The sequence below is a fragment of the Sturnira hondurensis genome, unplaced genomic scaffold (genome assembly GCF_014824575.4).
Source record: "Sturnira hondurensis isolate 20B ecotype Veracruz unplaced genomic scaffold, ASM1482457v3 Scaffold0017082, whole genome shotgun sequence".
Classification (NCBI taxonomy): domain Eukaryota; kingdom Metazoa; phylum Chordata; class Mammalia; order Chiroptera; family Phyllostomidae; genus Sturnira; species Sturnira hondurensis.
The window spans coordinates 45,582-69,930 of NW_028089713.1; the positions used below are offsets into that span (position 1 = coordinate 45,582).

At 37.8% G+C, this 24,349-nt stretch overlaps 1 protein-coding gene across 3 annotated transcripts in view; it reads right to left on the reverse strand.

Moving 5' to 3' along the window:
• Positions 1 to 22,743, reverse strand: part of C4BPA (complement component 4 binding protein alpha) — a 31,897-nt gene extending 9,154 nt beyond the window's left edge. The window contains exons 1-9 of one of the 3 annotated variants that reach the window (XM_037067113.1): positions 22,537 to 22,743; positions 21,354 to 21,410; positions 16,189 to 16,355; positions 15,187 to 15,372; positions 14,042 to 14,141; positions 10,573 to 10,658; positions 10,208 to 10,402; positions 3,995 to 4,177; positions 940 to 1,140 (exon numbers count right to left, since the gene is read on the reverse strand). In XM_037067113.1, coding sequence (XP_036923008.1) covers positions 940 to 1,140; positions 3,995 to 4,177; positions 10,208 to 10,402; positions 10,573 to 10,658; positions 14,042 to 14,141; positions 15,187 to 15,372; positions 16,189 to 16,351 — 1,114 coding nt within the window. In that variant the 5' untranslated portion in view covers positions 16,352 to 16,355; positions 21,354 to 21,410; positions 22,537 to 22,743. Of the gene's footprint in view, positions 1 to 939; positions 1,141 to 3,994; positions 4,178 to 10,207; positions 10,403 to 10,572; positions 10,659 to 14,041; positions 14,142 to 15,186; positions 15,373 to 16,188; positions 16,359 to 21,353; positions 21,411 to 22,536 lie in introns of all 3 variants that reach the window. The other 2 variants (XM_037067115.1, XM_037067116.1) reach the window with 2 other exon arrangements.
• Positions 22,744 to 24,349: the final 1,606 nt, after the last annotated feature.

A 24,349-nucleotide genomic window follows, 5' to 3' on the forward strand; every position in this document is an offset into this window, starting at 1 on the left:
TCTTATTCTTTAAAGAAGATTCTCAAAGGCTTATATATATATCAATACTTTGTTACTTAAGTAGTGGCAATAATTTTTGTTAAGTTTATTTTAATTCAGTTATTTTATTAAAATCTTTTCTTTTATTTCCACAAAATGAGTCTGAATAATTGCAATTAACCATTAGTCCTAATATGAAATGAATAATCTTTCAATAGGTTGGCCTAAACTATTCATTGTTTATGTATTTCTCATGTTTTTCCAATTCTAATCTGTAGATATAATAAAGTGTCCTGTATTCTGGGTTTGTGTCTTCACCTCTAAAACAGCAAGATTCTGATAGATGTGTTGAAGGAAGCATCTTCTTCCTCTCTTGTCAATTCCAATAAGGCTCACAAAATTGCATCTACCCACATCTCAGCCCCTCACTCCTCTCAGAAAACAAAAGGACATCTACTAGTAAGACTGGAGAGTCTCCTTCCTATCCCACTGATACAAGAATACTGTGTCAGGGCCTGTCTGCCAGGACCCAGCTCTGTCAGCCCACAGTCCCATGCTCAGAAGACATGAGGCACAGGTCACCTTGCAGCTGGTTGAGTTCATGACTCTTTCACAGACTTCCATCTATCAAGCACCGCAAAATCTACATTACGATTAAAAGGGCTGATGGATGTCTGACTTTGGCAAAGTTAAACTATATTCTCCATCTACCATTATCAGTAATGAAGCTAATAATCAGCCTAATGTTTGACTTCTAAACCTGGGATAAGGGAAGGTTATAATTTAATACACCTCAAACTTCAAGACCTTCATGGTCTCTTCTGAAAATAATAGTCGTTCTATTGAATTAATACAATTATAAGTTTATCTTCAGGAATACAATTACATTCACTTATGGTAGAAAATCTTATCATGTGCTCGCATTTAATACACTAAAAGATTTTAAAAACAGAAACTCACCCTCACATTCTGTATATGGGGTCCAGCTAAAATCTTCCTTACAAGTTATAGTCGTGGGCTTATTTCCAGCTGGTTTATAGCCAGGATGACAGTGGTACCTCAATACAGTTCCAACTTCATGCATTTCATCTTCCGTTGGTCTGTTTTGGCCATATGTTACCCAGGAAGAGTATGGGATATCTGGCAAGTCAGTACAACTATCTGTTCATGAAAGAACAAGGGAAAAGGACAGTGTTACTAGGGATGCAACATGATCAGTGAGCCTGTCCTACCAAAGGGTGTCATGTGTTCCTTCAGGGATTACCCAGCCTGCCATGGCTAATGAACCAGCCATACCAGAAAACACACATAGACACGTGCCCAAATAGACATGTGTACAATACCAGGGAAGTTCTCACTAAACACTATGAAATGGTTTCTGTGAGTCCTACCAACTATGCAAACGTCAATTCTCCTTGCTCTTCGTTGTACTTCAGAAAGTTTCATTTCTGAGTTAAAGCATTAGGCTTGTTAGATAGATGTGTCTGGAAAACCCATCTGGGATTTGTCCTAGACAAATCTTTCTTATTTACTGACTGATTGGGAAAAATAAACAAGTCATTCCCTTCATCCAGATGACACCAGGCATTTTGTCACTAAAGGGCCGATCAAGGAGAAACTCCAAGCAACTTTTGAGCCTTGGGCTTATGTATTGTCATCTTTACACTTTCCCAATACTACTGATATGGGAATATAATACAAGTCTGAATAATTGCAATTAACCATCTGCCAAGTTGGAGCTGTGAGAAGGAGAGGCAGGGAGGTAAGAACTAGCACTGTCACCCAGCTGTGCCCACCACCAAGTGTAGATATTCCACAGTCCAGTGATAGGAGATAGCATTTGGCTGCCAAAGTCACTGGCGCAGCTCTCCTGCAAGGCAGGAAAAGGCACCTGAATTTGTCACCAGGTGCCCCACTTGGATTCTCCCTATGTAATGGTCAGGTTAGAGGAGCAGACAGTAATGTCTGGCTTCTGCCACCTGAAGCCTGGGGCTTTGAAAATGCTATCACAAGATGTTCACTAAATAACTCTAAATCCACTCTAAATAACTATTACACCCCAACAATTTAGGGGAGATGGGAATTGCTATGCATGAGTGCACTGTAAACTTTTCTCCCACAAGACTGTTGGGGACTGGGTACATACCCTAGCTCCAGTGTAATATCTCCCACCGTTTGTTCCAAGTCTCTGTAGATTATGTTAGATAAGTGCTTATTAATTTCTTTTAATTTCTTTGATTAATCTCCAGAGATCTTAAATGGTTGTCTTTGCTAATTATGACCACTTATTACACTGAAGAGAGGTTTTCTGAAGTGTTTACACCACTATTCCAGAAGTTCCCAGGGTAAGGTTCTTGACACTTAATGAGGGTAAAAGTGAGTTCAAGGTATATGTGGTTTCCTCCCATTTCTAGCTGTATGACCTTGGGGAAGTCACTTAACCTCGGCAAATAGATTTCTCATCAGTAAAATGAGTATAATGATAATGTCTACAATTCTTGGGAGGATTCATTGAATAAATTCGTTATATACCTAGAATAGTGCCAAGTTATCATTATTATTATTTATAATATTTTATTTATTTATTTATTTATTTATTTATAATATTTTATTTATTTATCTTTTTAGAGGGGAAGGGAAGGAGAGAGGAAAGAAACATCAATGTATGCTTGCTTCTCGTGCATCCCCTGCAGGGAACTGGCCCCTGCCGGAAACTGGCCTGCAACCTAAGCATGTGCCCTGACTGGGAATTGAACCGCGATCGTCTGGTTCGCGGGCCCGCGCTCAATCCACTGAGCTACACCAGCCAGGGCTTATATTTTTATTTTTAATTATAGTTTGCTTTCAATATTATTCTGCATTAGGTTCAGGTGTATAGCATAGTATTTAGACAATCATATATTTGACAAAGTGGTTCTCCCCAAATTTTAAGTACCCACCTGGCCCCATATATAGTTAATACAATATTATTGACTGTATTCCCTATGCTGAAATTCACACTCATATAACTATTAGGTAACTACCAATTTGTATTTCTTAATCCCTTCAGCCCTCCAAGCCCCATACCCTCTGGTACCCATCAGTCTGTTCTCTGTATCTATGAGCCTGTTTCTATTTTGTTTAATTATCTTGTTCTTGAGATGCCACATATAAGTAAAATCATGTTTGTTATTTTTAAAAATTCATATGAGCTTATAATTTCAGAATGTCAAAATTATACTTAGTCCATACAATAGTCTTATACAAGTTAGAAAAAAGCATTTTTTCCTCAAGATACTTTACTATTTATCTTCCAAAACAATTTTTATAATATAATTTTTTCAGAACAAAAAAATTCTATCAACTGCAAGAAAACAGTTGAAAATAAATATACAAAACCACAATAGCTGCTGTGTTATTGTTTCTCCTTAGCAAGTGTGTATAACCTACACTACTGCATGGGGCAGCTTTATGTGTTATATGATCTTGCACAGTGTACTGTAATCAGTCATTTTTCCAACAAGAAAAAAAATATTTATCAAAATCTAAATTTTTCCTGTAATTCAAGTGGGCATAGGCATACAAATATTCCCTCATCAACATTTCTGGGTATCTTTAAAAAAATTTTTTGATTTATTTAATTATTTTTCAAGTACAGTTTTCTGTCTATTACTCTCATCCCATTCCACCCCTCTGTGCTCTCCCCTCCCTCCCATTTCCACTCTTCTTAGTTGTTGTCCATGTATCCTTTATATTTGTTCCTATAAACCCTTCCCCTTTCACCATGAAATTGTCTCATCTTTAAAAAAAGTTTTAATGCATTTATTTTAGAGAGAGTGAGAAAGAGAGAGAGACATTGATTTCATGTTACATTTATTTATGCATTCATTGGTTGATTCTTATATGTTCCCTGATTAGGGATTGAACCCACAACCTTGATGCACTGGAACAATGCTCTAACCAACTGAGCTACCTGGCCAGGGCCTGGATATCTTTAGATGCCAAACATTGAAATTCCATTATGGTCCATACTTACTGATCTCACAAATGGGAGGAGGAGGATGCCAGTTGTTATCAGCTCCACAATGGATTAAATTGCTGCCCTTGAGGATAAAACCTTTATTGCACGCAAATGCAATAGAATCTTTATACTTATAGTTGTGTCCAAATCCAACGACTATCTTTCCATATTTAATATCTGGCTTAGAACAGCTGATTTCTAAAGAATCATAAAAAATACAAGTGAATTATAAAGAGAAATGGCAATAAGGGTATTACTGCTATTGTTAATCCAGTTCCAAGAATAACACAAAAGCCTGACATAGTACATGTCAAGTAGATACAAGAAAAACATTTTTAAAGGCATATATAATTTCAACTTTTACAAGTCTCAGTAAAATGAGGTCCCCTCATGTTGGTTCTATCATCAGATGATTGTGGGTACTTCCAAATTCCTCATTTTTCTCAAGAAAAACCAGCCATACAAATATTTTCTCATCAACATTTCTGGATATGTTAAAAAAATTTAATGCATTGATTTTAGAGAGAGAAATAGAAAGAGAGAGAACTGATTTTGTGTTACATTTATTTATGCATTATGCACCCAGAATAAACACATTTCTCAAAGTTCACAAATCTTTCCCTTATAATAACCCCCTTCCTGGATGATTTTAGTGGTAGGTCACTGGGCAATGATAATTATATAACATTCATGATGATGAGACAGCCAAGTCATCAGAGATCTGCACCCTCACAAGCAAAGAACAAACTGCCCCTACCCACAGCATTCAGTCAAGTCCTGCCACCTTTTTTCATCCACAATCCCTCAACTTCTCTCCAGGCCCACTGACGGCCTACAGATTAAGCCATTTTCACTCCTTGGCTTGATGGTGCCTAAGGGTTAAATTTTGTCCCACTTCAAGTTGTCGGCCATTCTGCAGCCAGTTACCTTTCTAAAATGCAACATGTAAGATGGAAGCATGGTCAGACATGGCTCACCTCTTCACACAACCACATCAAAACTACAACTAAAATATAGAGTAACCATCACTCAGAATTGTCAGAAATCAAGTTTAATGGAAGTCTGACAACTATGGAATTAAAGAAACCACATCCATCCAGACTGGTAGGAGGGACACAGACAAGGAATGGGCTGATCCCACACCCACTTTTAGTGGATAAAAGTTTGAGAGGGATATCTTGGGGGTGAGGAGTCCTAGACCCACACCAAGCCCCCCAGCCCAGGATTGAGTGCTAGGAGGATAAGTCCCCACAATTTCAGGCTGCAAAAACCAGTGGGGATTGAGTCAGTGGAAGAAATTGCTGGAGCACCAAGCAGTTCTTCTTAAAGAATCCACACACAGCCCTGGCTGGTGTAGCTCAGTGGATTGAGCATGGGCCTGCGAACCACACAAATCGCGATTCAATTCCCAGTCAGGGCATATGCCTGGGTTGCAGGCCAGTTCCCAGCAGGGGACTCACGAGAGGCAACCATACATTGATATTTCTCTCCTTCTCTCTTTCCTTTCCCCTCTAAAGATAAATAAATAAAATCTTAAAAAAAAAAGAATCCACATGCAGACTCACCTACCCAGACTCACTCCCTCTGATCTTCAGCACTGGGGTAGCAGCTTGAAAGTCACCAGTGATATAGATGGAGAAACTGAAATGTCTGTCATCAAGGCAAGCAGAGGCCATTGTTTCTTTTTTAAACCCTCCCACCAAGGAGCCACCAAGCTCATGGCATATCTGAGACTCCATCAATCTGGCTACTTGTCTGACCCCACTTGGAGATCCCAGAGACTCTGTCCCACCCAAATGGCTAGTCTTGGCTTGTGCTTCACAACTTCCTAAATCCTCTCAAACAAACAGCAGTTGGCCTCAGTGAGCCTCAGGCCTGGAACTAGCAGTCTAGATTCATAGCTTGACTTCACCAGAAATCTGAAAGCCCAGCACAAGTAGAAACCATCTCATATTGTTTTATTACTCAGGAAAGGTGGCCCCAGGGAAAACACAGGTAAGGGCTGATCATGGCCTGCACCACCTGGGAAATCCCAGGGCCAGCGCATCTAGTGGACAGCTACAGACCACATTGGAGCACCACCACCATGCCCCTGCACAGCTGATCCTCCACAGAGGGCAGACGTTGGTGGTAAGTGGTCACAGCTAATCCTTACAGCAGACTGGCCTGGGTAAATCCTTCCCATTTACCAGCAGTGACCAAGGGTCAACTACAAGAGAAGGGTGTACTCAGCCCACACAAAGGGCATACCTCATAGTACTAGCTTGGGTGATAGGGGACACTGTGCCACTAGACCCTATGGGACACCTACTACATTAGGCCACACTACCAAGACTCAGAGACAAAGCAGCTCTACCTAATACATAGAAACAAACAGGGAAACTGCCAAAATGAAGAGACTGAGAAACATGGCCCAAATGAAAGAACAAATCCAAACTCCAGAGCAAAAAACAGCAAAACAAAATGGAGTTAAGCAATCTATCACATGCAGAGTTCAAAACACTGGTTATAAGCATGCTCAAGGAACTTAGGGAGGACGTCAACAGCATAAATAAGATCCAGTCAGGAGAGTTCGAGCCAAGATGGAGGTGTAAGTAGAAACCCTTTGCTTCCTTGCACAACCAAAGGAGGTTAACAACCCATCTAAAATCAATAAATAACCAAAATCACCAGAAAAATCAAACTGCATGGAACTCCAACAACCAAGGAATTAAAAAAAAATCAACCAGAACAACCAAACCAGCAGTGCCACAGAGCAGCAGAGAGAGTTGCCCAGGTGAATACCTAAGTCCCCGCCCCCTTACAACCTATCATCTGCACCAAGACAAAGAAATATGGCCCAAATGAAAGAACACAGCAAAACCTCAGCAAGAGAACTAAGTGATGAGATTGCCGACCTATCTAAAGGATCATTTAAAGCCCCGGTAATCAAAATGCTCACAGAACTGATTGAGCTTGGATGAAAAATGAAAGATATCCAAAATGAAATAAAGCAAAATATGCAGGGAACCAACAGTGACAAGTAGGAAACCAGGATTCAAAGCAACAATTTGGAACAAAAGGAAGAAACAAACATCCGACTGGATGAGAACAAAGAAACAAGAATCCAAAAAAATGAAGAGAGGCTGAGGACTCTCTGGGACAACCTGAAATATTCCAATATCTAGTCTGTAGTGGTGCCAAAAGGGGAAAAAACTGAAGCAAGAAAACTAAAAACTTATTTGGACAAATAATGAAGGAAAACTTCCCCAATCTGGTGAAGGAAATAGACTTCCAGGAAGTCCAGGAAGCCCAGAGAGTCCCAACGAAGTTGAACCCAAAGAGGAACACACCAAGGCACAACATCATTAAGTTACCAAAGATTAAAGACAAGAAGAAAATCCTAAGAGCGTCAAAAGGAAAGAAGACAGTTACCCACAAAGGAGTTCCCATAAGGCTATCAGCTGATTTCTCAAAAGAGACCTTACAGGCAAGAAGGGTCTGGAAAGAAGTATTTAAAGTCATGAAAGGCAAGGACCTACATCCAAGATGACTCTATCCAGCAAAGCTTTCATTTAGAATGGAAGGGCAGATAAAGTGCTTCCCAGATAAGGCCAAGTTAAAGGAGTTCATCATCACCAAGTCCTTACTATATGAAACATTAAAGGGATGTTTAGAAACATCTTAAGAAAAAATAAGATAAAAAATATGAACAATAAAATGACAACAAACTCACAACTATCAACAAATGAACCTAAAAGAAAAGAAAAACAATGAAAACAAAAACTAAGCAAACAACCAGAACAGGAACAGAATCAGAGAAATGGAGATCAGAGAGAATTCAGTGGGGAGAGGGGAGAGAGGAATAGAAGAGAAAAGGTATAGGGAAGAAAAAGCATAATTAGTAGACATAAAATAGATGGGGAGAGATAAAAATTGGTATAGGAAACGAAGGACTCAAAGAACTTATATGTACAACCCATGGACATGAACTAAGGTGGGGGATGCTGGAGAGTTGGGGGGCAGAGTGGAGGGGGGATAAAGGGGGAAATTTTGGGAAAACTGTAATAGCATAATCAATAAAAATACTTTAAAAATAAATAATAAAAGCTAAAAATAATAAATAAAAGACCTCACATAACAATATAAGAAAAAAAAAGAAGATCCAGTCAGAAATGAAGGATACACTAATTGAAATAAAGAATAATTTACAGGGAAACAACAGTAGAGAAGATGAACCCAAGAATCAAATCAAGAAATTGAAACATAAGGAACGGAAAAAAAAAACCAATAAGAATAGCAAAAAGAAAAAGAATTTTAAAAAATGAGAATAGTATAAGCAGCCTCTGAGACAACATCAAGACAACATTCACATCATGGGTGTGCCAGAAGGAGAAGAGAAAGAGCAAGAAATTGGAAATCTATTTGAAAAGATAGTGAAAGAAAACCTCCCTAATTTGGTGATGGAAATAGACATGCAAGTCCAAGAAGCACAAAAAGTCTCAAACAAGATGAATGCAAAGAGGCCCACTCTAAGACACATCATAATTAAAATGCCAAAGGTTAAAGATAAAGAGAGAACCTTAAAAGCAGCTAGAGAAAAGAAATTAGTTACCTACAGGGGTGTTCCCAGAAGACTGTCAACTGATTCTCAAAAGAAACCATGCAGGCTAGAAGCGATCAGGAAGAAATACTCAAAGTCATGAAAAGCAGGGGCCTACAACCAAGATTGCTGTGCCCAGCAAAGCTAATATTTAGAATCAAAGGGCAGATAAAGAACTTTCCAGATAAGAAAAAACTAAAGGAGTTAATCATTACCAACCCATTATTATATAAAATGTTAAAGGGAGTTATTTTAAAAAAGAACATCAAAACTATGAATAATAAAATGGCTATATATGTATGTGTGTGTATCTACATATAATATAGCCATTTTATTGTTCATAGTTTATATACACACATACACATATATATATACCAACAGTTGAATCTAAAAAACAAAATATACAAACAAGAAGAACAGAGATTCATGGATACCAAGACCGTTTTGATGGTTGCCAGATGGGAGGGGAGTAGGAAAGAATGAGTGAAGAGGTGAGGGGATTAAGTACGAATAGGTAATTACAGAACAGCCACAGGGATGTAAAGTACAGTATAGAAAATGAAGTAGCCAAAGAACTTATACCCATGACCCATTGACATGAATAATGGTGGGGAGATTGCCTGAGGGAGTGGAGGGTGTTGGGTCGAGGAGACAAAGGTGGAAAAATCAGGACAACTGTAATAGCATAATCAACAAAATATTTAAAAAATAAAATAAAATGCAACACACTAAATCCCCTGGTTAAAGTCTTTCACTGCCTCCCCATCACCTTCATCCTGAACTCCTGAGAGAAACACGAGACCCTTTATAACCTGACCCTGCTAACTTTCCAGCCTCAGTACTCATCATTCTCAACTCCTATAGTCTAGACTCCACACATTGAACTGTTTGCAATATCATGCTTTCATCCCCTGATTTGATTGTGTCTTGCAGAGAATCAGAATAACAAGTGACACTATGTAGGCACTGAGTGGCAAAGGAGGATTAGCAAACTAGCAATACCACAATATATCTTTTGCCTCAATTACTGCTTACTTGGTCCTGATGACCTTCTGGTGGTTAATAGGTTTAGCTTTCCCTGTACACATATGTGCTTGACATTACATGTACTAACAAAAACTTCCAGCTTGGATTCCTGAACAGACAAAAGATGACATTTCCAAATTTCCTTAGGGTTGATAGGGTCCACACAGTACTAGTTTTAGACTAAAGTCTACAATGTAAAGTGGTATGTGGTTATTTCCAGGCCAAAGTTCTTAATAGCCAGAGCACAATTTGTTTTTCTCTCTTCTTCTACTGATGACATTGTGAAAGTGCATTTTGGTGGGGAGGTACCACAAGAGTCAACCTGGAATGCTGAGGTGGTTGCTAAGCTATCATCTAGAGTCTCTCAGACTTGCAGTACACTTGGTATGCACAAGAATCAACTTCTTTGCAAAGCCAATGAGATATTGGTGCTATTTGTTACTATATTGTAATGGTACAGCATGCATCAGCATCAGTGGACCAGATAAATGACTTTCATTATTGCAATAAGTAGTTTGTCTTTGAACCATTTTATTTATCCCAGTAAATTTACTTTCCTTGCTCCTTTAAACAACAGAGAAAAATTCAAAGGAGAATCCAACAATCCAACTTCAACTTACTTTTACAAGTAGGAGGACTGGGGCTCCAGACACCTTTTGTTGCATTCACCACTGTGCAGGAAATGGAAGCTTCACCTAACATTGAGAAGCTGGGGTCACAGCTGTAGGAGACAGAAGAGCCATATGTGTAGACATTTCCACTTCCAGCATTGTGCTTCCCATTGCTGATGTCTGGAGGGGACTCACATTGGGCAACTGGGATGATTAAATAAAGAGGAAGAAATAATCAGTGAAGGCATCTGCCAAATCTCACATTCATGATGCAAACTCTAGTGGAGCATACAAAAAGTAGCAAATATGCACAGGAGTTTTATTACCTAACATAGTGTAAGTTTATAGTCAAATCCGAGAAAGTCTTTACTTACTTACACATTCTGGAAAAGGATTACTCCATCCAACTGCTTTATCTTGGAGCTCACAATGACTGGTGGTTGAGCCCACTAAGATATATCTGAATAAAATAGGATCAAAGATTTTAATGGAATTGTTCCTACCCTAAATTAAATGACATAAAAGCTTCTCATCAAATAGAGTTGTTACTCAGTATTGAAAGTGAAGAAAGAATGTTTTCTCAGATAACACTTTCCATTGAGCACTCCACTCAGTAAAATTTCACCACTTCAATGAGTTGTGTGTGTTCATTTGTTCTTTTATTCTGCTTATTAAGCATCTACTAAATGTCAGTCATGGAGTTCATCCAGAATTCAAGCAAGACAATATAGGACTTAAGAAAACTCATTTGAGTGTGTTATGCAGTTTGGATGAGAGTCCCAGCTGGTTAACTGTCTTCAAACTCCCCTGGTTTACAGTTGCCTTTAGATTTCCAGAGGCTTGACCTCAGCCACTAATTCCCTGTCCACGATCCACATATTTATACCCTTGACAATTTCTAAGCTTTCTGACCTAATGCATTATGGTAACAAGAAACAAAAATTATTGTTACCATGTTTTCAAAATGTACTGTCATCAAAGAATAACCTACAGTGTGATTGAACACTAGCATAAATGCTACCTTCAACAATTTAAGAGTCCCTCGAGTTTATTTAATGATAATTTAAAGAAAACAAATCATTTTTAGAAAATCAATCTTTGAATAAGACAAAATACAGTGAGAATTAAATATATCTTTATTTTGAAATTTCTCTAAAATGTAATTTTTCTATCCTAGCCAGGAAAATAAGTGAAAAGCACTGTTTCTGTTTATTCCAACAGGAACACATCAATATGCCAATAGCACCACAGTACTGAGTCGTCTCACTTTCCTCCTTAGCAGATATTCACAATAAGGAAAAGAGGGTAAACATGAGAAAATCAAAGAAAATAAAATGAATATAACAAAAAAAGATTAGAGAAATATGTGAGGTATAGAGAATGTGAAGAAAACACACACACAAAAACAGCTAATTCAAATGTGTTTCAAATAAATGTTACAAAAGTAGAATAACCCTTTAACTTAAAAATATGTGTATCACATAGCAACAAAAATTAAGCAAAATGCTTTGTATCATAACAAAGCATTAGATTAGGTCTATTAGATTTCAAAAATAAAGAATAACAATATCTTCGGACAGCTAAAGACCAAGTCATACAGAAGAATAAGAAATCCAGGTAGGCAGCAGAGTTCTCTACTAACACCCACTGAAAAGGATATACAGCAATATTTAGAAGATAGTCAAGAAAAGAAATTATGAGCTAAGAACTTTATATCTGGTCATGTTATCCTTCAAGTATCAAGGCCTCAGGTAGTATTGAACCTGTAAGAACTCAAATAACAATTTTCACTTGGAGCTTTTCTTTTAGGAGATCACCAGACAACAAACTATAGCTAACCACATGATGACATGGGACATTTCCTCAAGAGTAAAAACACAAAACACCTGGCATTAAGCACTAAAAGTGCCGATCTGGAACAAAAACACAGGTGGGGTGACTGAATGAAATGTAAATGTTATATTCTCTGACAGCTAAGAAATAATATAACTGACAAATAATAGCAGATAAAGAAGAGAATGGAAAATAAAACAAACTCCCTCATTGCCTCATCTGCAGGAGTTGGGACTGAAATCAAGGTATAGGCATATTTGAATATTTAACAGTAATGTTAAAAAATATAAATGCTAAGATAATAAAAATGACAAATTAACTGGTAAACAAGACAGAGTAGGATGGGGAAGAAAGGAGAGAATACAAGATCAGTTTACTGTTGCTCATCACAAGGAACAAGATTTTTTGACATTAAGAAAACTTTTATTGAACTATAAAACTCATAGAAAATGAATTAATCATGAATGCATAGCCCAATATGTTTTCACCATGAAAAAAAGCATTGTTAGAAACATTCTGGAAAAAAAGAGTAATGAGTGGGACTACCCATATTGGCTATTAAAACATATAAGGCCTCAATAAGTAGATGACTATGAAATGGGTATATGAATATATAGGCAAAATAATGGCATTGATATACTTTGAAGAAACGTTGCAGTTCATATCAAAAACAAGGTCTAGACCCTAATACACATAGGTTTGTGTGTGTATGTATAGGAAAAGTAGATTTACAGTTGTTTGTATGGAAAATAATACAACAATTAACAAATAATAATACAAGAATAAACTCTGTTTCACAAACTTACAACTGTAAGCCTACTTTTTTGCAATGCTGTGTGTATATGTGTGTGTTTGTGTGTGTGTGTGTGTGTGTATATATATATATATATATATATATATATATACACCCTAGGAGTTAAGAATAAAAAGTTAAATCAAGAGAAAAAAAGTAGGCAAAGAACATGTCCAATAGTTTACTAATAAATACAAACAACTCTTAAACATAAAAATGCTCAACATCATTCATAGTAAGAGAAATATGCATTGAAACTAGAGTGAGATTGTATTTTTACCTTTTAAGTTAAAAAAATTTTTAAATTGACAAGTTTTCTAAAGTTTGACACTACACTTGGTTGGAAAGTTTATAGAGAGATAGGCATTTACATACTCCACAAACTCATGTGACCCCCAAAGGAAAACAATTTACAATACCTTCCAAATTTTAAAATATATCTATTCTTTGACTCAGAAATCCCACTATGGGAATTTACCTTACAGATATAACTACATATTTACAAAATGATGTATGACAAGGTAATTCATCAGAGCACTGTTCAGAACAGCAAAGGACTAAAGACGTCCATGGATCAACCAGAGATTATTAATTCATGACATATCTCACAATAAACTTTAATGCAGTTGTAAAAGAAAATTAACGGGGAACCTCACACACAAACATGGAAGTTTCTCCTGTATATATTCATAATGAAAAATAAAGCAAGATTTAAAAATTAACATTGTGAATGAAAAGGTGCAAAATAAAAATATTTACTAATTTTGTAACTTGTATATGTAAAAGTAAGCACCAAAAAGACACATTAAAGCCCTGGCTGGTGTAGCTCAGTGGATTGAGCGCAGGCCTGTGAACCACACGATTGCGGTTCGATTCCCAGTCAGGGCGCATGCCTGGGTTGCAGGCCAGTTCCCGGCAGGGGACACACCAGAGGCAACCATACATTGATATTTTCTCCCTCTCTCCTTCCCTTCCCCTCTAAGATAAATAAATAAAAAATTTAAAAAGACTGACTTCTCCTTATTAAAAATAAATAAATAAAAAGACATTAAAAAACTAATAAAAGTAGATACCCATTTAAGGAATAAATGGGGTGGATGGTGAGAGAGTGAAAGCAAGAATTCCATGTACCTTTTGCATCAGTTTTATTTCTGAAATATATAAACACCTTAGCTAAAGATTTTTTAAGCATTGTTTCTAGATGGCCTTGCACTCACCCTTCTAAACAGTTGAATTCTATATGTGATCCAAAAGAGTAATCTGTCTTAATGATCACTTGCCCATTACGTAATTCTCCTGGGTTGCTGCACTGTTTCTCTGTGAGAAAAGTTAAAATGAGGATGAGTGATTTCAGGTACTCACAGATATGACATTAGAAAAGGAAACAGAGAGGCCAAAGAACTTATATGTACCACCCACAAACATGAACTATGGGAGGGAGAAAGCCTGGAGGACTGGAGGATGCAGGGTAGAGGGGGGAAAAAGGGTAGAAAAATTGGGGAAAAGATAATAGCATAATCAATAAGACACACTTTAAAAAAAGAAAAAAGAAAAGGTGACTGATTAGCTTTGACCTCTGTTTCTGGAAAGACCAGAAAGAAAGATTGGGAACTTATTTCTGATCCAGACTCACTAAATTTTTACTTTGGAGGAAAAATTTTTCATTGATCTCATTTTTTTTCTTGTGTATTTTACCAAATAGAAAAATGATCAGTTAGATCACGATGGTGGTGGAGCTTCTGGTCAAGGGTTCACCACACTGAGCAAGGAGCTCTGCTGCATTCCATGTCAGCGGCACGGATTTTGCACTTAGACCACTCACAAATGCATGTCCTTGGTCATGAAAGGAACAACCAAAAAAGTAGAGCTTGTACATCCTCATTATGGGAGAAACATCACAGAAAATATTCTCATGTGAGAGAGAATCACAGCATCTTCTTCCAAGCACAGCAGATATTCTGGGTGAAGTTTCTTTGGAAACCATATTACCAATTTCTAGCCAGTTAACTTTTTATAATTTTATAAAGAGTGAATCTGGTTTTCAATATATTAAAATTGAATTTGTAATTAACTTTCACAAGAATTGTTTATTGAATTAACACTGTAAAAGGTAGACTTACGAAAGTCAATTTCTCCAATGCCACTAGGTAGCTCCTAATTTTTCTGTTTTACCTATTTGTTTGTAGGCTTATTTATGTTTCCTCAAAAGTGGCACACAGTTATACTGAAATCAGTCACTGACAAACTGGGTGATTTCTTAGTGACCAAAAGTTTTCATTTGCATTCAGAAAGCTTTGCTCCTGAGACAACTTAACAAAAAAGGAAAAAAGCACAAATAAGAAAAATAAATGATCATACTTACTGATGCAGTAGAAATTGTACTTCCATATGCCGCTTTTATCACAGATAAGAGAAGTAGGTTTTGAATTGGCCCTTCTGTAGCCTGGGCGGCAGTTGTATAACAGACTAGTTCCAGTCACGTAGTTTGTCTCATTCAACTCATTTATAGGAGAAGCAAAGTATAAATGGGGTGGGGTCCCACAATCACCTGGACACCAAAATGACAAAGAGCACCAAAAGTTATGGCTCGGAATGCAGCATCTTAGTGTTTTCAGTAGTAGGATGTTTGGAGAAGGAACCATTCTTTTCTCCTCTAATCAAGAAAAATAATAGCTCCTATTATTATATCTCTATGGTTCAGTGAATTCAGTGACTGATTAGTAATACATGTTTGCTGATAAATGATGGCAAAAGGCAGAAATTTTTCACCCTTTCTGTATTATATATAAGGTAATTTATTTTAAAAGAATGGCTGACATGATTTCATCAGCCTGTCAGATTTTCCATATCTGTTGACTCAGATGCTTTTGTGCAAGGTCAAAAGTCCCTACAATTTCACTCAACAGAACCGTAGCATTTTAATTTGTACTTTTTTGTACCTTTTGGATTTTGAATGATACAAAGCCCTTGAATTATAAAAATCTTAATCCTGCTTTCTCTCTCCATTCTAGGTAAACCCACTGGCAGTGAAAATTGTTCAGTCAGGCTGATAGCTAATATAAATTTTTCTCAAGTCATGGCTGGCAGACAGATTGGGAAATTACTGGAGAAGAAATCTAGTGAGAAGTGTCTAGAAAGAAAATTGCCTCTTTTGTGGGTAAAGCAAATTCCCCTAAATTCCAAGTAACTCCAAATCCCCTTAAATTCCAAATTTCAAATAAATCCAAAAGCCTGGTCAAATAAACCCTTGGTTGCTGAAGATGGATTTCTGCAAAAAACCTTAAGTATCTCTTTGTCAGTCTTAAAAGTGGGCGAGTGGGTGAACTTGAATGTTTATTGCCATCTAAACTTGTTTATTACTCACCAAGAACAGTAGCCAATAGAGCAGCCACCAAGGTCATTTGGAACAGAGTTGGATCAAAGACTATCCACAGCCTAGAGAAGGGCCAGGCTGTACTTTTCCCCTTTCCATCAAGGGTCATATTTGGAGCTCTCAAAGGGTTCATGACCTGAGGCTTCTCCAACATTTTTCTGCTGAAAGAACTCAGTTTAATAAAGTCATTGAATCCCTACTTTTCATAAAACACTAGGCTAAATGCAATGGGATCCATGTCCTCAAGAAAATTACAGTCTATACTAGAAGAAAAACATGTGCACAAATATTGCAAAACAAGGCAGTGAGTGTTAGCTTCTGGAATGGGAGGGGAAGTGGTAGGGCTCTACTACAAAGACAGGTTAATTCCAAGTAGAGAGCTAGGAAGTGGCTGTATCTGAGTTAAGTGTGCTTTAAAAGTCAGAGACTGGATGCAGGGCAAACTGGGGGAACAGTAGACAATATTTCAATGTGGCTGGAAAATTGCATCTGAGATGGGGAGATGATTGTTACAGAGAGGCCAGCTTATAGGTGTGTCTGAATCAAGTTTAAGAATTTATGGAGCATGGGGCGGGGGGCGGGCAGGGTTGGGAATATAAGACAGAAACCTGTACGTGAACAAGAATTAAATAAAAATTATATTAAAAAAATAAAATAATGAATAAAAATAAATTTCATGTTAAATATATTATACAAATTTCGTAAAGCAGTTCATGTGTAAACTAAATCTGTACTTACCAAACAAAAAGTATTACATTTTGCTGTTTCCCTATGTTAAATTGCATACATAAAAAGTCATATATAATGTCAGAATTGAAGTAAAAAAAAAAGAATTTATGGACGCTGCTCTTTGGGAAGTAAAGAGCCATTGTTCTTTGTTTGGGATTTTGTTTGTGGTTTGTTTGCTTTAACGCTAAGGAATGACACATCATTGTGCTTTAAGGAGGTCACCATCATATCTGTACATGAGGGACTCAACAAAGAGAAGGAACAGGGGGACTGGTTAAGAAGACCAGGTGAGCCACACAGATGATCCAACCAAGAAAGTGGCAGAAAATTTAGAGAAGCAGAAACAAATGTAAAACAAGACAAAAAAAAACCAAAAAACAACTAGATGGAGAAAAGGAGTTCAATCACTATATTATAGTGTTGGGATTTTCTTATGACAAGTGTCAACTAAGACAAGTTATTGCTTAAGTTAAGCAATTTGCAGCTTTGAAAGAAAATGATTCTATATCTAAAGACATAGATCTACATATGTATATATCTAGAGATATACAATATACTTTCTTTATTTAATGAGATTATTTAAAAAGTTTGTTTAAAGCAAAATCATGAAGGATACTTTTGTCTTCATCACCACTTTCTTTCCCTTGGGGGAAAAAAACAATAAACCAAATTTGCATTAGAAATAGTCCTTGTCTTTAAAGGAATATATGAAGCTCACTCCACATGAAATGTTGGGTTTTGTCTCTTATTCTGATACCTCTGTTAGATCCAGATGAGTCTACACTCCCATGTGTCCACAATTTATACTGAGCACATGTTCATTTAGATGAAGGGTGTCAACTCAATATTTCCCTCAAAGACTTTTCTATCCCACAGTATAGGGGGAAAGTTTACAGTGGCCTTTCACAGTATGTGGAGGGGCCCAGCTTCATTGAGTAATGACCCATAGAATTTTATTTTTCCAAAATTCACTTCTGGTGGAGCCATTAAATTCAACCTAGTGAACAATTTATTAGGTGATATTCTTACTAAAAGTGTGTTTACAGAATTTGTATTGAATGGATTGAGGATCTATTTTATCACTGAGGAGGGAGGAGGACTTATAAATGGAGGATCTTCCCCGTCTGTAGCCTGAAGTCATTGTGGAATCAACCAGTCAACAGAGGACAGTAAAGAGGGGAGGAATAAATGAAAACTAGTGCTCTTCCCACCTTAGGTTATGACAGGAGGTAAAAGGCAGCCTCACATCCAACCTCTACACTGTGAGGTGGGATTTCTATCATTGGTCTCACACCAAGGCCATAGACCCAGGAGAACAGTATGTGGCCAGGCCCTGAGGCAGGGACTCTGGAGTTAGACCCAGGTCATGTGGGGTGAATCCTGGTTCACCACATGAGAATTGTGTGCCCCTAGTCAAGATACTTAGTGCTCTAAAATCCTCTAAGCTTCAGTTTCCTATTTTATAAAGTAAGAATAAGCATACATGTCTCCCAGAATTGCCTAGAAGTGGCTTGGCATGGTGCATGGATTGCACATACTAAATATTCAAAAGGAATGTTAGGAAAGACAGTGACAGAATTGGTGTTGCAATGTGACTCTGACAGGACCAGAACTCCTAGAAGTCAAAACATCATTATAATAATGATGTAAAATTATAATGACAGGTGGCTGTATCATCTGGGATTTTAAGCCCCAGGGCAGAGGAAAGCCCACTGGACTTGGCCCAGCCTTGGATGGGTTTTCACTGTGGCCCTCGGTAATAGTGGGACCTACAGCCACACTCGGTGGCATGGGGTGCTTCTTTCCTCATTCTTAACTGTCTTCCTGGGAGTGACTCATCAGCTCCCATGACTTCAATCACCATTCATGAATCACTCGGACCTCTGGGCCCCACTGTTTCCTGCAGACACAAAACCCTATATGCTCCATAAACTCAACTGTTCATAAAAATCTTATTCTGTCCTATTCCCTCCCATGTAAAAGTTGAACCATTCAGGCCTGCCTCCTTTATTCTTATTGCTAACTAGTGGAACTCCAGTGCTTAGCCTGGAAGAAGTTGGCAAAAGAAAGCAAAATAAGAAGGAGATATTTTTTCTGTTTCCTGTAGCTGCAGAAGAGAATATCTGCATCATGAAACGGACCTTGCAAACATTTTTTCTAAGAAAGGAGTTGTGCCTGGACTTTAGAGCTGTAGCTTTGCCAGTTGAAAGTAACCTTTAACCCTAGAAAAGTCTATAATTCTGACTGGTTATTTCAGCAAATTTTTTTGTCTGAGATATTTAAATTAACATTTATTTTTGAAAGGTATAAATATTTATCAGGGTTTTGTTTTGGGGGGGGGTTTGTGAATCCAGAAATAAATAACTTTCCTCTTCTCTTGGAAAAGTAAGCTAAAATTTTTGACTCTTGAATTTTTTAAATTTCAACATTATTGTGGTATAAGTGACTAATTGTAGGTTATTTAAAATATACATGATGGTGATTTGACATATAAACACACTTGCAAAAGGATCCCCCACTATCTAGTTAATTAACATATCCATCATCTCACGTATTTATCTTTGACCTTTTTGCCAGAACATTTAAATTCTATTCTCTAGCAAAGTTAATTATACAATTCAGTATTATCGACTAGTCGCCATGTTCTACATTAGATCCTCAAACCAGCATCTCATAACTCAAAGTTTGTACATTTTTACCAGCTTCTATTTCTCCCATCCCCATTCCTATCCCTAGCCCTGGCAACCACTTCTTGGATTTTGTACTGAAGCAAGCAAAAAACTTTTTAAGTTATATTTCGAGGTTCAGATCAGTATTTCCAACTGTTTTATTTCTACCTCTCAGGCACCTTGAATCCAACAGATCCCAAACTAAATGTACTATCTTCCTTTGAAAGCTACTTGACTTCTGTGCTTTCTGCTTCAGCTGAAGTAATAATCTCCACACAGCCTCCCCAACCAGAAACCTGAGTCACCCTCACCTCCTCACTCTTGGCCCTTTGTCATATTCAGAGTGGCCTGGTCTTATCATGTTGGCCTCTCTCATTCTCTTCTACACTACACTTCCATAGTCCAGACTTAGGTTCTCATCATTTCCTTCACTTTACCCTAGACCACCACAAAAGCCTCCAAACATTTGTACCCAGTTTCCGCATTGGTGTGGTTACAATCCTAAAAGTCTACTTACTTAAAAACTCTCATGGTTCCCAATTTCTTAAGTCCCCATACCTCTCCCTCTTCTTCTGCTCACTTAAACCATTGTGCTTCAGCTTCATGAAGCTTCTTACCTTTTCCAAAACACATCCTGGAATATTTTAAACAACTTCAGCCATTTGCATAGAATGCTTCTTGTGAATGAATGCTCTTTCCTCCAGCTTCAAGATCAGATGTCCCCTCCTTGATGAAGAACTTCCCAACACCACCAGGAATTACAAGTTTCTTTTATGTTCCCCTAGTATATTTCTGATACCTTAATGGTAACATCACATTGTATTATATTCACCTTTTCCTCCTGAAGTAGATTGTAAATCTCCTTCTAGACCCAACCTGCTATTATTGTATGTGGAAAACATAATAAATGTGAAATAAATGAAACTCAATTTAGTTTTCTCTTAAGAACAACTAACTGCCTTCCTGAGGACCAAATGAAATAATGTGTGAGAAATGCTTTGTAAATTGTGAAGAATTACAGTGATCTGACTTCCCTTACTAGCTCTCAGGGTGTGTGGTAGCTCCATTGAGCAGGTGCAACATTTGTGGTTCCCCAGCCTACTCCTTGTGGCCCCTCAGCAGAACCTGCACAGAACTCAGCAGGCCCCAGAGTCTGGAGAGGGAGGCTAGCACTTGGAAGCTGAGAAGACCTGGGCCTGAGTCCCAGCAATACCATCACCAAAGTCTGTAATCTTATAGAAGCTACCTCAGCTCCTTGGATCTCAGTTCCTCATCACAATAACAATGCCATTAAACTTGGATCATCTTTTATGCCCTCAAAAGTCTAGAATTCTGAAACTGCCATGGAAAAGCATTGACTTTCCTAGCATATGCCCCTAGTTTTCAGTGGCATCATCACCTCTTAAACTCAGGGAAATAAAACCAACTCAAGAGCCATAGTCAGCCCTGGCCAATGCAGTAAAATTTGAGAGGCATTGGGAAAATCTTCAGCCCCCAAACTTCTTCTTCCATTAGAGATTACTCTTTTAAGTTAGTGTATTTCATCTAAACAACTCCTCTTAAAATTTGGAATAATATTTTCTCCAATCTCAAGTGGAGTGTCTCCTTGCTTACACCAGCATTCTCAATTGTACCACTTTCAGACTCCAGAAAGAACTTGCTCCCACACTTTCCCTCCCATCCTAGAATGTCTGTCTCTCAGTTCCACCTTTCTGTGTTTATATTGTATTCAAATGTATCTCTACACTTAATACAAACCTTCTTGATGCTTCTTTTTATTCTGGATATTTTATTTTTTATTCTTCTTGTATCACTCTAGGTAGAGACAAGACAGGATTCAACAAAAAGAAGAATGACTTAAGAATTAAAATAAGGCCTGGCTGGTATGGCTCAGTGGATTGAGTGCCAGCCTGTGAACCAAAGGGTTACCAGTTTGATTCCCAGTCAGGGTTGCAGGCCAGGTCCTCAAAAAGGGGCACATGAGAAGCAACCACACACTGATGATTCTCTCCCTCTCTTTCTCCCTCCCTTCCCTTCTCTAAAAAATAAATAAACAACATCTTTAAAAAAAGAATTAAAATGAAGACCAGGACAGTACTGTGTCCTGCCCAATGAAGAAGAGCATTTCAAGAAGAAATAGTAACCAACATTGCCATATTCAAAGAGTGAGGGAGAGAAAGGAGGTAAGGATGACTAAGGCCTCTAGCTTCAGGAACTAACTGGAGACTGAACAATATCCTCCTTATTATCAAATTTAAAAGTTTTTACTATTTCCCTGGCTGGTGTAGCTCAGTGGACTAAGCGTAGGCCTGTGAACTAAGGGATTGCGGTTTGATTTCCAGTCAGGGCCCATGCCTGGGTTGCAGGCCAGTTCCCAGTAGGGGACACACAAGAGGCAACCATACATTGATATTTTTCTCCCTCTCTCCTTCTCTTCCCCTCTAAAGATAAATGAATAAAATCTTTTTTAAAAAAGTTTTTACTGTCCATGGTAAAGGAGATATAGTGGAGTTAATAAAACTTCCAAGGGAAATTGCACCAATTTTCAGAATGCAGACTATGAAAACCAGGACTCCACTGACCCCCTTCAGGAAGTCTGGCTTACTTCCTGCCTCAACTTTCCTACATGGATAAATGGTAAAAAGCAAAAAACCAACACACTTGACTTTTACATACAATAACAAGAGCAATGTCTTCTTTTCTATTTCAGTTTACTTTATAAGTATATATTATTATTCCTCCATTTATAATAAAAAATTGAGGCTCAGTGCGGTTAAACTTACTTTTCAAGTCATGTTATATGCTAACACAGTACTCCTGAAAAGACTTCTGCTGAAAATACCCCCAAGTGTTTGTCTCTGTCTTATCCTTCCAATCACGCACTCCTCAAAGGGCCAAACCACCAGCCTTTCCCCCAAGATACCCTAAGTAATCCACTGACCTGCAGGTAGCTGAAGAAGTAGAAGATTCTATCCCGGTGCCTTGGGTAGATTTTCAAGGAAGCAAACTTCCTTGATCTCTAATAGTCCTATTCCTCCCTAGATAAGAGCTTACCAGAAAACCCTGAAGTTTGCTAGAAATTGCTCCACCGAAAAGTCCCAGAATTCCAGCCATGCAGTTGGCTGATCAGAGAGGTCTTTGTAAAAATGGATGAGTAGATTCAACTGGCCCCGTGAATGATTAACAACAGAAATACAGCACCAGTGTTTACCTAATCTCCTTCCTCTTCACTAACCCTCATTCTTGATAATATGGTGCAATCATTTATTTTCTCCTTGCCAACCATTTCCCCTAAATGAAAATGTAATATGAATTTGATGCCAGAATTTTTTTTTCTTTTCATAACGCAAGAGGTTATAAAAGATGTAATCAAGCTAGCCTGGAAACCTTAGCTAGCATGGTTCAGACTAGGTGCACAAACATGATCCACTTTCCACGATGCTAGTTCCAGCAGGCTTTCCTGGGGATCAATGACCTATGGTTGACCTTGCCGTATGCTGGTCTCCAAAGAAGTACAAGAGGTGAGGGATTTAACACATTTCCTGAGATTCTGTTATGTGCCAAGTTGCCTGCAACAACACTAGTACTCAGTGAGTATTAACTACCTACCATTTCTACTATCCCTAAATGCTGGGCACTAAATGACCTCCAGAAGTTAGTGTGCCACTGAGTGCTTCTCAGAAGAATTCAATGAACAGCCAGGGATGTTTGTTATAGATCCAGGAAGGATCCCAAACCCTGACATTATCTTTACAACTTTGTTTTTTCTTTCTTTTTTTGTTTTTAAGATTTTATTTATTTATTTATTTATTTATTTATTTATTTATTTATTTTCAGAAAGAGAGGGAAAGAAACATCTATCAGTTGCCTCTCGCATGCACCCAACCAGGGACCTGGTCCGCAACCCAGGTGTACGCCTTGGCCAGGAATCAAACTGACAGCCTTTTAGTTCACAGACCAGCACTCAATCCACTGAGCCAAATCAGCCAGGGCCATAACAGGAGTTTTGGCAGAAGATAAGACATCTGGGCTGAGCTTAGGAAAAAAAGTAGAAATTATCAGATGAAACTGAGAAGGATATTACAGTAAGAAGGAACATGGGCCAAGTCACAAAGGCGAGATTGATTTACTGATTTGAAGAGAATGAGCATGAAAGGAGATTACAGATTGCACAGTTTTGAGAGCTAAATTAGAGAAAATACCACCTTAAAGTTACTATTCAAAATACCATTTTCCAATCTTTTGGAGTTATTTACTTTCCACAGTGACTGATTTAAATTTTTCTGTCTAAAAGGTGGAAGTCTCAGAAATAATGTCAGATGAAAGAGAGGCAAGTCAGCTATCAGATATTGAATTCAAAGCACTAGTTATCAGGAAATTCAAAGAGCTCACATTGAGCTACCAGAAACTAGAGGGGAGCTACCAGAAAGTAGAGGGGAGCTACAATGAGCTCTCCGTAAACTATATCAACATGAAAAAGGAAATAGAAACTATCAGCAAAGGCAAAGAGGAAATGAAGAACACAATTTCGGAACTGAAGAACACAGTAGAAGGAATGAAAAACAGGATCGATGAGGCACAAGATCGGATCAGTGAGTTGGAGGACACAGTAGAAAGAATCTCCCAGAAAGAGCAAGAAAGGGAAAAGAGGCTCCAAAAGAATGAAGAGAGACTAAGAGACATGCAAGATAATATGAAACTTAATAATATAAGAATAATAGGAATACCAGAAGGAGAAGAAGAAGAACAAGGAA